The 12,681-nt window shown below is 35.0% G+C and overlaps 1 protein-coding gene across 2 annotated transcripts in view; it reads left to right on the plus strand.

Annotated features, from left to right (window-relative positions):
• LOC5567406 (allatostatin-A receptor) overlaps positions 1–12,681 on the plus strand; it is a 395,031-nt gene that overhangs the window by 272,931 nt on the left and 109,419 nt on the right. For both annotated transcript variants that reach the window (XR_002502618.1, XM_001657351.2), the window contains exon 3: positions 10,102–10,260. Coding sequence is in view for 1 of the 2 variants with exons in the window: in XM_001657351.2 (XP_001657401.2) it covers positions 10,102–10,260 (159 nt within the window). In the remaining variant the exon portion in view is untranslated. The remainder of the gene's footprint in view (positions 1–10,101; positions 10,261–12,681) is intronic.

Below are 12,681 nucleotides of genomic sequence, written 5' to 3' on the forward strand. Positions count from 1 at the left end.
AAATATTATGCCAAGCACTCTGCAAGTCAGCAAACATAGAATACCAATCCGGTCACAATTTCGTTACTTCCCCCGGCACAGCGATAGACATGGAAATCACGTCCATTGGTGAATAGAATAAGAATTAAAAGATACCATGAAACACCCTCAAATACAACAGCGGATGAAGTATCAAAATAGAATTTCCGGCATCCCTCAACTAAGAACAACGTGGAAAAACGAAAGGATATCGATATAAAAAAGCCAACGAGTTCCAATTGCACGTCTTCATTTCACAAAGGCCCATATACTGCCATGAAGGGTGAACCAGACGTCGATATGTTTGTCTTTCCCACGATTTTACCACTTCGGAGCGAGCTTTTCAACAAAAATCCTACATCGTTCGGAAGCAACGCGTATCACGTAGAACTAATGCTACACCAGGGTCGCTGGGAAAAAATTCAATAATTTACAGCGATGTTTTTCGAACTTCTCAACAAAATACTGTTTTGTATCCATTGACTTTATTCCAAAGAATATTTAAGAGAAAAATAAATACAGCTGTGGTGCCGCGACTCGATTCCAGATACGACTCTGGCACGTTACATGCGAAGCCCATAATACCGATAGATTGAGTATGCGTCGTATGCGATTGTTGGCTGAAATGATTCAGCTCTTATGGAGTCGTGGAGTGGAATTCATATCACACGACTCTGCCCGTAAAATAGGATTGAGTATCGTCCGGAAAAATTGAATTTTGTTTGCGGACATTTATTTCGCATCAGCTTTCGGAGGTATCCTGCCGATGAAATTTAGTCATGATCAAACCGAAAAATACCATCATTCACGTACCGTGAAAACAGCGCATCTAATCCGCTGGCTGTGGCATTCCATTACCGCGAAGAATTACGCCAAAAATTGACTGGAAAATACATGCAGGGTGATAAAATTGATTGAATTTCCTGCGGTTATGGTTGATGAGCTGCGGGTGGAAATTGACACCTGATGAGTCGTTCACGCTAGAAATGTAAGTTATCAGGGCACGAAAATTTGTTTAGTGAACAACCATCACTTAAGGCATTTCTCGCATATTCATTGATGAGCTACAGAAGCATTATCAAACTTTTATTTTCCATCCTCTTCAAAGCTTTCTTCCTAGTATTACAGCAGCTAGTCCATATTGAGACAGCATACAACATGGCCGGAATGAATTTTGTTCCGAAGCTTGTTCATTAGACAAAGTTTCGAGTTTTTGTTAATAAGTGGATACAGACATTTAACATATTTGTATAATTTGGCTTAAGTCCCCAGCATGAGATTATTGACAGTTTTTTATAGCTTGAAACTTAGATACTTAACTTCATCTGATCAATTTGAGCTTTGTGGTTTATATAGTAATATTATAAGTTGAAAAATCTTCCATTTTTGCAGATATGAAGAAGAAATATCCAACTTATTTGCAATCTACTACAGATGACATTCATGCTTCGTCCTTTGGCGAATGCTGCCTTAAAAAACACTAGCTCTTACAGGAAGTCTTTCAGAATTGGAGTGCTGATAATTAACCTGAAGTGTATAGTTTGACAAATAACTTTGGATTATTCTGACAATGTATGTTGGAAAAATAAAGTTTTATAATTTTACAATCGCCATCATGCAAAACACTGTCGAAAGCTTTTTCTATGTTGTTGGAGCGAATCAAATTTGTATCACGTAAAAGTTGATGGACATTCGAGCATGTAGGAATCCGAAATGTTCATTGGCAAAAATTGTATTTTCGTTGATGTGGACCATAATTTTGTTCAAAATGACATTTTCAAAAAACTTACTGATGGAAGAAAGTAAGCTGATTGGATGATATATATAAGCTTGTGTAAGATTTCTGTCCAATTTCAAAAGTGGTACAACCTTGTCATCTTCCTATTTGTCAGGAAGAAGTGCCAATTGAAAACATTTTCTACGAACAGCTTAATTATTTCACCACAAAAACATATTCAAATCACGAAATCTTTGTTTGTTTCTGAACATATTTACACCATTTTTCACAAGTTCTCAAAAAACTCTACTATTTTTAGAATCTGTATTGGTTTTGATCATTGGTCATCTGAATCCGGAGATATTCCAAAATTCCTTGGATAACCGACGTGTAGCCATAACCCACCAAAATTTCTCAGGTTACAGAATTTTTATCGTATTCGGATATTGACTCTTAGGAACAATAATGAAAGTGTGTTGTAAGCACTATGGTGTAGCCGTTTTTGAGTAATGAGCATTTGAGTTTCTGGTACCACGCTGGCACAATAAAAATCTTGAAAACCTCAAAAAACATCATATGGTCATTTTCACATATCTCCAAAAATACTTAACAGATTTGTATGATTTTTATTGTAAACGTGAACTTTATTTATTATTTTTTATTAAATTGACCAAAAACAAAATGGTGTTGGACTAATATCCACACGAGACTTTAAATAAGAAGAGTTTTTTGATAACTTGTGACAAAATGGTGCAAAAATATTGAGAAACAAAAAAGTTATCGATATATTTGAATTTTAATATAAATTGAAATTTTTGAACACGTTCCCTTGTTTGAGAATACTTTCGAAATGTTGAGTAACTTGACTTTCAATTAGACTAGAGTGTCCTAAATTAAAATTTTGCGCGCTTTCAAACTGTATAGCAAGTTTTGAGCTTTTCGCAATTATTTAAAAGTGTGCGACGAGAAAGCCCGCAGTCTAAGAAATCATTATGAAAAAGAAAACCCAATCTGGCATTGTTTGGAAAGGGCTTTCTCAAGAATATTATTTAGTTCACTTTAACAATATCTTAATTATATTGAAGCTTTAGAAAAAGCTAGACTTATGTTCGATGTCCGTGTGACATGGGAACATTTCCAGAAACCTGGAGGAAATTACCAGAATCCCACTCAGTGCCGTCGGTGCCAAAAGTGGGGTCATGGTACAAAAAATGCCGCATGGATGCTAAATGCATGATTTGCGGAGGTTCTTCTCACGCTAAGGACGTCTGTCCAGTGAAGGAAGATACCACCAAGTTTACATGCTCGAATTGCGAGGGTAATCATAAGTCCAATTTTTGGGCTTGCCCTTTGCGTAGGCGAGTCTTCGATGCTCGTATCAGTCAGATGAACAGTAATGTCCGTTACGATAACGGTCGTTCCGGAATTTCCCAGGTAGATTATCGAACAATGCTCATTTTTCAGTTAACGATTAGTTTGTGAAGATCATAATCATGCTCATTCACAAACTAATTTTAATCCATCAGGTAGACGTTCGAATCTTTTAATTTCGAATGTATCTACCCAAGGAAAATGCTTTGCCGAAATAGTAGCAGGTAATTTGAACTCCTCCCCTTTTCATACCACGAGTTCACGTTCTAATTGTTTCAAATCAAATGGGAAAAAAAACCTTACCGCCACAGGAAACTTCTACTCCTCCTCTTCATCTATCGAAAATTCCAACGGAAAACCATCAGATAATGTACCCACTTCAAGTAACATGTTTCCCTCTGATTTTATTTTTCTAACTGAACATATCAACTGTTTTCGTCATTTGAAACTAAAGTTTTTGAAGCTTTAGGTGTTTCTGTTCAAACACAGCTCGGTGAATTTACTTTCATAGCTGTCTATTTGCCTTTTCAATGCTCTGGACAGCAAGTTAATTTGCTCCAAACTGACTTGCGAAAATTGACTCGCAATAAATCAGAAAAATGTCATTGGTGACTTTAATGCCAAACATCGGTCATGGAATAGTTCTCAAAGTAATTCCAAAGGCAGAATTTTATTTGATGAGGGTTCTTCAGGATATTTCTTAATTCAATACCCTGATAGCCCTACATGTTTTTCCTCGTCTAGAAATTCTTCTACGATTGATTTGGTCTTAACCGACTCTAGTAATCTTTGTAGCCAACTGATTACTCATGCTGATTTTGATTCTGGTCATTTCCCTGATACATTTCAAATATCCCATGAAGCGATTCTTAATCCTATCAGCTCCACTTTCAATTATTTTCGAGCCCACTTGATATTGACAATGCTCTTGAAACTTTAACAAAGTCCATTGTTGAAGCCAGAAGCATTGGAATTCCAAAATGTGAAGTTAAATTTGAGTCCGTGATTATAGACGATGATCTTAAACTCTTGATCCGTCTTAAAAACGCGAGGAGAAGACAATTTCAATGCAATCGTGACCACGGTATGAAAATTATATGGCATGATTTGCAGGAAGAAATTAAGAAACAGTTAAGAACAATCAAACAATTAAGAAACCAAAATTTCAAGAACAAAATATCTCAATTGGACCCTGGCTCTAAGCTATTTTGGAAATTACCTAAAATTTTGAAAAAACCTCAGAAGCCAATAACGCCATTGAAGGAGGAAAACTTACAATGCAGTTTGAAAGCGCACACAATTTCAATTTAGGGCTTACTAGTCCAATTGAAAATCAAGTTACTCAGGTCTTCGAAAATATTCTCAATCAATAGAACGTTTTCGAAGGTTCCCGGGAGACTGATTTGGAAGAAGTGAGAACTATTATTAAAAAATTGAAAAATATGAAAGCTCCTGGCGATGATGGAATTTTCTACATCCTCATCAAGAAACTTTTAGAAAATAGCTTATCATTTTTAGTTGATATATTTAACAAATGTTTTCAATTAGTATATTTTCCTGACAAATGGAAAAGTGCTTAGGTTGTACTGATTTTAAAACCAGACAAAAATCCTACAGAAGTTTCTAGCTATCGTCCAATCAGTTTGCTATCATCCATTAGTAAACTTTTTGAAAAAGTCATTTTGAACAGAATGATGCCCCGAAAATTCAATTTTTGCCAATGAACAGTTCGGATTCCGCCATGGACATTCGACCACTCATAAACTTTCACGTGTAATAAATTTGATCCGTTTCAACAAATCTGAAAGCTATTCTACTGGTCTTGCTCTTCTAGACATAGAAAAAGCATTCGACAGTGTTTTGCATTAAGGGGACACGGGAGACCGTGTTATTTTCCCTATCTTTCGTCTCACTCTAACAATAATCATCAAAACTTTGTGGAAGCAAATCTCGAGTTTTAGTGAACCGATGAAGCTGAAAATTTATCGGGTTGTGCGCTACATATATAGAATCATAGTGATACATTTTCGCATCGATATATGGAGTGGTTCTTGAGATTTGCTTCTTGAAATGCATAGGGTGATTATGATGACGTCCCGTGCGGCCTTAACGGTCAATGCTCCGTCATCGTAATCATCGTCATCATCGAAACTTCAGAAGCAGTTTTTCTGTTCAAAATTGAAAATTATTCGATGAAAATGTGTTCACCGTGTTTCGGTTGGAGTAAAGAAATGAGTGAACACATTTTCTTGTAAATTTATTGATTTTGAACGAAAAAACTGACTTTGAAAATTCCGAAATCAATCCTGCTCCCTTAAGGCTAAGTAGCCTGTCATTCGTTTTGGCAACAATGATGACTTTTCAGCTTGCATTCCAAAGTGGTAAAACTCAGTCTTGATTGTTTGTATTGACTTGAAAAAGTATCACTGTACGCGCTAACATTAATAAATATGCTGATACAGTCAGTGACATAAGTTAGTAACCAAATGCTGTTTTTCCATACAAAATGCCCAAGTTTGGGGTGCTGTATCTCAGCTTCTGGTAGTCCGAATTGGCTGAAATTTGGATGACGAACTACAAATAACTTGAAATTTTGCCTATAAGGGAATTATTACATTTCAGTCATTTTACATGAAGTTTCAGAAGGTTGTTCAAAGACAAAAGTAAGTAACCGAGAGACTTTTTAATTTAATTCGAAAACGGTAAGTCGTGGAAAGTTGGTGTGTTCTGCAAATTTGTGTGATTTCTGAAATTGAACAACTTTGTGCAACAGACCAACTTTCCACGACTTACCGTTTTCGAATTAAATTGAAAAGTCTCTCGGTTACTTACTTTTGTCTTTGAACAACCCTCTGAAACTCTATGTAAAATGACTGCAATGTAATAATTCCCTTACAGGCAAAACTTCAAGTTATTTGTAGTTCGTCATCCAAATTTCAGCCAATTCGGACCACCAGAAGCTGAGATCTAGCGCCCCAAACTACGGCATTTTGTATGGAAAAACAGCATTTGGTTACTAACTTATGTCACTGACTGTACTTTTTCAGCTGTTTGAGTGCAATACCAACTGATTTTCTTTGATACGAAATCGTGAGATGAATTAGCAACTATCATCAACGACGCGTACAAATTTTAATGACGGCCTACTTCGCCTTAAGGCTTGATCGTAAAATTAAAAAAACTTTAATTTTCCAGCATAAATTGTTAGAATAATTCAAAGTTATCTGTCAAATCGTACACCTCAGGTTAATTATCAGAACTCCAGATCTGAAAGACTTCCTGTAAGAGCTGGTGTTCCTCAAGGCTGCATTTTGGGACCAATATTATACAATATTTTCACATCTGACTTACCTGAGTTACCTCAGGGATGTCAAAGATCTTTGTTTGCGGATGACACATGCCTCTCCGCCAAAGGACGAAGTCTGCGTGTCATCTGTAGTCGATTGCAAAAAAGTTTGGATATTTTTTCTTCATACTTGCAAAAATGGAAGATTTCTCCTAATGCTTCCAAAACTCAACTAATAATATTCCCACATAAACCAAAAGCTCTTTATTTGAAACCTTCAAGTAGAAATGTTGTCACGATGAGAGGGGTTCCAATAAATTGGTCAGATGAAGTTAAGTCTCTAGGGCTCATGCTAAATAAGATTTAAACTTTCAAAAATCACATTGAAGGCATTCAAGCCCAATTTAACATATATGTAAAATGTCTCTATCCTCTTATTAATAAAAAATCAAAACTTTGTCTTAAGAACAAGCTTTTGATATTCAAACAAATTTTCAAGCCAGCCATGTTGTATGCTGTACCAATACCAATGTAACTAGCTGTAGAAAGCTCGGTACAGGATTAAAAATAAAATTTCGAAAATGATTCAGAAGCTTCTTCTCTGGTATAGTACCAATAAGTTACAAAGAATATCCAAATATTCAAACATTGGAACAAATGTCAAATAAAATAATTAATAATTGTAAACAAAAAGCGTTGCAATTATATTGCCACGATTATTGCGTAACATCTTCTTCTTCTTTCTGGCGTTACGTCCCCACTGGGACAGAGCCTGCTTCTCAGCTTAGTGTTCTTATGAGCACTTCCACAGTTATTAACTGGGAGCTTACTATGCCAATGACCATTTTTACATGCGTATATCGTGTGGCAGGTACGAAGATACTCTATGCCCTGGGAAGTCGAGAAAATTTCCAACCCGAAAAGATCCTCGACCGGTGGGATTCAAACCCACGACCCTCAGCTTGGCCTTGCTGAATAACTGCGCGTTTACCGCTACGGCTATCTGGGCCCCTATTGCGTAACATATCTAGGTTTAATCAGGTTAAGTAAATTGAAAGCGTTTTTTTTTTCTCTCTCATTAGCAGGGGAAATCAAGTCACCTATAAAAATTCTGAACTGCTACGGCAAATGAAATGTTGTATGTTGTTAACAAAATACTAATAAAAGCTTAATATTGTTTTACCAAATTAGGATGATAGTATTGTCTACCACAGAACACCTATACATAAGAAATGAATGTAATGTTAAAAACGATACTAATCATAATAAAAATGCATCCATGCGGCAATGTTTGGTCCCATGTCCAATAGATTTATTGAAATCAGCTTTTGTGCTCCTATAAAGGAACTGTATGATAGATTCGTCATCAATTCAAAGCATGGAATAGAAGCTTTCATTTGCATTAATAATGAATGTGGTACCGAGAATTCGGGTTAAACTGAACGGTAAATGAAATTGATCATTATGTCGCACGATTTTATTTCTTATTAATAAAGCACAAATATCAATGTGATCTAGTAAATAAACGTTGTTTGTCTTAACTATTGTCATACTCTGCATTGTGAAGTTTTTTTTGTGTTCAAAAATTTTTGATTATATGAAAATAATGTAAAAATCCTGAATCGTGTTCAGTGTAGTGTTGACAAGCATCCGAAAACTTCTAGTTCTAAACAATAATTCGAAAATGGTGTCAGCCTGAAAGTTTGCGAGAGTGCTTAAAACATATTCCCAACCCAAATTTCATCGTCGCAATTCATACCAAGTTGCTCAAATTGTAAAAAATCGAGACATCAAAAAATATCTCTGAAAATTTTCTTCATTCAATCGTTTTTCTCTTAGTTCTTTGTTTATGATTCCCATACATAATTGTAATGTATTGTTAAAAATGTATTGTTAAAAAATATTGCAAGTAAATTTGAATTCAGGGGGCCCGAATTGAATATTTAGAGTTGTTCTCAAAATTTATGAACATTGAGACACCTGATTCTGTTTTTGCACGGGGGATGCATACCGTGCAAAAAAAAGTTTTCAGTTCAAGATTTCAAAAACCGTGCAAAAAAAGTAACAAATTTTTGATTATATGAAAATAATGTAAAAATCCTGAATCGTGTTCAGTGTAGTGTTGACAAGCATCCGAAAACTTCTAGTTCTAAACAATAATTCGAAAATGGTGTCAGCCTGAAAGTTTGCGAGAGTGCTTAAAACATATTCCCAACCCAAATTTCATCGTCGCAATTCATACCAAGTTGCTCAAATTGTAAAAAATCGAGACATCAAAAAATATCTCTGAAAATTTTCTTCATTCAATCGTTTTTCTCTTAGTTCTTTGTTTATGATTCCCATACATAATTGTAATGTATTGTTAAAAATGTATTGTTAAAAAATATTGCAAGTAAATTTGAATTCAGGGGGCCCGAATTGAATATTTAGAGTTGTTCTCAAAATTTATGAACATTGAGACACCTGATTCTGTTTTTGCACGGGGGATGCATACCGTGCAAAAAAAAGTTTTCAGTTCAAGATTTCAAAAACCGTGCAAAAAAAGTAACAACAGTTCTCGACGTTTTATGCAAAAATAAGGTTTTGGCGAAAAAAATGTATGGAAACTTTGTTTGCACGGCCGTGTAAAATAAATCCGTGCAAAAACAGAATCGAGTGTACTTGTTTTCCTGCATTCGACTGTGAGGTATTGCCAACATTATGTAAAACAGACCAGAAAACAGTGAAAAAGGATCAATTTTACCTGAAACTACTGTAAATATGATGAGAGAGTAGGTAGGTAGTTGTTATCCTAATAACAAGTTATACACAACAAGTGCAAAACACCCCTGCCTATACAGAAGTAGAAAATATTAGAAAATTTCATCGGAATAATTTCCCCACTTTCAAATTGAAAGCCATCAACCATTCCACTCTCAAATACTCGGCACATATGCATGCAATAGTCAATACACCTGCCGGAGCCATTTAATAAATATTCATGGCATAGGGGAAGTGAATTTTCCACTTCATCAAATTGACCCCCACGCTTTTTCGAACAACACACCAGCATGGTAGCAGAAAAGCTGACGGTAACCGATTACATATTAACCGAAATCTCACCACCACTCTCAATATAGGTTCGCGAACCTACACTACACGCTCAAGTGTAGTTACACAAAATTGAGCTCACTTCATACAAAATTGGGCTCTTCGACTTAACTTTTGTTACACATTGGATGTGTGAGTTTTATGCAGTTGTGAGGAATTATTTTGTCTTTTCTAACTATTTTGACTTTTGATAGATCTACAGATCATCAATGTATAGATATAACAAAAGTTAAAATTATGTAAAAATACAACTTATTTTTCATCAACTGCGTAAAATTTACACATCTAATGCTTAATCAAAGCTAAGCGTGTATGTGTGTTGCGATATTTAAGAAAATGGAGTATAAATTAGCACAAAATCCATTTTCAGGATATGTTGAAACTACACACAGACATGTTCGTCTAGAAGAAAATGATTTTGTGTAACTTTATTTTAGAGAGTTGGTAAGGTCGGTTACCCACCTAGCACGTGCAGGATCTGGTTTCATGGTTAATGATTATTTCGTGTTACGTGCCGGTCGTTGCGGTCATCCTCACATGAATGGCCAGCAAAAACGATCATTACGTTCAATGACGGTATGTCATCTTTCAAAATTTGTTATTTTCTCTTGTTTTGCAGGTGATACTGGTGCTAAAAAGTGTAGGAGTTTTTGTTCCGGATACGTCCTTCAAGATATCGTTGCAAATCATCTCCCACGTGCTGGCGTATACAAGTTCCTGCATCAATCCGCTATTGTACGCGTTTTTGTCGGAAAATTTCCGGAAAGCGTTTCGAAAGGTAAGTTTTGATTTTAAGAGGATTACTGTTTCATAGATTGTTGTTTTCCATAAAAACTCGAATAGAATTCTTCGCTCAAAATCCAAGCAATTTTCATTCTAAAATATATCATATCACTCTTATTACTATCTGAATAATAAAACAATGTTTTAATGTATGTAATTAAAAATTCTGAAATGTAAAAAAAAAAAAACAAAAGAAATGATTTCGGTTCCGTTATGCCCTATTGCGCCCGAGCCTACCAATTAAACGAGATAAAAAAAAACAATGTTTATAAATATTTTTAGATGTTGAACGAATGACAAAAGATGCTTTCTATAAATTCAAACACTATTGTTTAATAACCATAATTTCGAATGGAAAACGTATTTTTTCGCTAATGTTCATGTTCACCTTTATTCTAGAGCTCAGCTTATAAATAAGGCATTTGGTTTTCTAGAAAGCAGCCAATGATTTTGTATTCAATTCTCAGAACCGTCCCAGCGGATGCTCAACTCTATTGATTTCCACTCTTCCGCGTAGCTATTAATAATATTAATAGGCTAACAAATGTAATTTTCTAGATTGTGTTTGGCTTGAATCAAATTAAAAACTTTAATATAAAGTTAATTATAAATTAAAATATTTCCCGTATTTTGGTCCATTACAGTATAAGATATAATTCTATCAATAATTATAAGTAAATGAGTAAAAATCTGCCGCCCTAGCTAACCCTCACAAGGGTTACATCAAAGTTTCTAAAAAGGGCTCATTTTTAAATATAAATGGGTCAAATATTTCGCAATACCTGCCAAGTTTGAAACTATCAGACCGTTTAAAATTTGTTAAATCTAAAAGTTTTGTCAAAACATTTTTTAATGAATTCCACAGATTTAATGTTGAATGACAACATCTACTTGTAAAATAAGAAAACTTGACATTACATAATTATACAATGCTCTTATCGTGGCAATGTATAAATTTGCTTTGCCAAAACTATAGCATTTTGGGACCTATGGTTGTAAATTTTAAAAAAATTGTAAAAATCCATAGATTTCCAAAAAAGTTGAATAAATATCTGTGGATTTTCGATTTCTTGAAACGATTGATCACTTGGATCCCAGCTATCTTTGTATGCATTGTATTTATCAATGTGATTAGTTAAAACCTTAGTCTTCAAACTTGCATGCAAGTTTGTAGGAGAATTATGTGTTTGTCGTATAACCGCAATTTTCAACCAAAACTAAAAGCTTTTATACTTGCCCTTCCTGTGCTACCCGGAACGACATTGTGTTTCTCCGAGATAATCTGCTAGCCTTCTTCAGCCTCTAGTCTCCTAGTCTAGAATTCCATCAAACATGGGACTGACATGCGTTTATGGGCAGTTTAGTGGAATACCTATAAGTAGATGAAAAACCGATTTTAGTACTATACCATTTAAGGTGAAACATCCGTTTGAGCTGAAAACCTAATCGATTGGTCAACACCAGCTATTGACCATTCGATTAAGTTTTAAGCTTAAATGGGTGTTTGGTTTTCCAGATCCGTGTTCTTTAAAATTTGAACTTTGGCTTCGATTCATCTTCACCTTAATTCCACTAGAGCAGGGTTTCTCAACCGTTGGTCCTCGGATCCCTAGGGGGCGCGACGAGCTTTTAGGTGGTCCGCGAAGCCATAGAGCAGGGGGTTTCAGCCTTTATGGCTGGCGGAGCACTATTCGAAACAAAATTGTAGCGCGGAGCACCTGTTTTTCTTTTTCATTACTCCATTTGGAATATAATTTTTTTATACGCCTAAATCGACCCTTTAATTTCTACGAAGATTGTAAAGTAAGGTTTATGTTGAAAGATACATTAATTTTGAGTTTATTTTAAAATTTTAATTCTTATCTAAACAGATTTGTTTTATTTGATTGAGCAAACTTTTTATTTCAAGATTAAAGTATGACAATGAGGCATCTCAATGAAAGTTTATTTGGTTTTTCGTCGAACATTTCGAAACACTTGGCTTGATGGCAAATAAAACCATTTTTGATTTTGTGTCTCATATTTCAAAGTTAAGTTAAGTTGGCTTAAAAATGGCAAAATTGCTTTGATTCATATATTTTCCGACTTTTGTCGATCAACTGAGTGAATTTCTGTAGCTAAATATTACTTTTGTGAGCGTTCATCAACGTGTCAAATTGGTAAACCATATGCTCAGTAGTCACGGAAATATTCACAATTTTGATGAAACACGTGTAATATTCCTAATATTTTTTCATACACTCAGAATTTTTTTTACCAAACTTTCAGTAGCCGAAATTTCGGTAATTCTTATTGTTAATCAAACAAAACCGTCAAATTAATTTTACTTGAAAAGAATTTTTTCTCAAAAATAACGATATGATGCTATCCCCGTCCGTAAAACGGCAAGAATCCTCGGTGTCACCATTGACCGAGG

The sequence above is a fragment of the Aedes aegypti genome, chromosome 1, assembly GCF_002204515.2.
Source record: "Aedes aegypti strain LVP_AGWG chromosome 1, AaegL5.0 Primary Assembly, whole genome shotgun sequence".
Classification (NCBI taxonomy): Eukaryota; Metazoa; Arthropoda; class Insecta; order Diptera; family Culicidae; genus Aedes; species Aedes aegypti.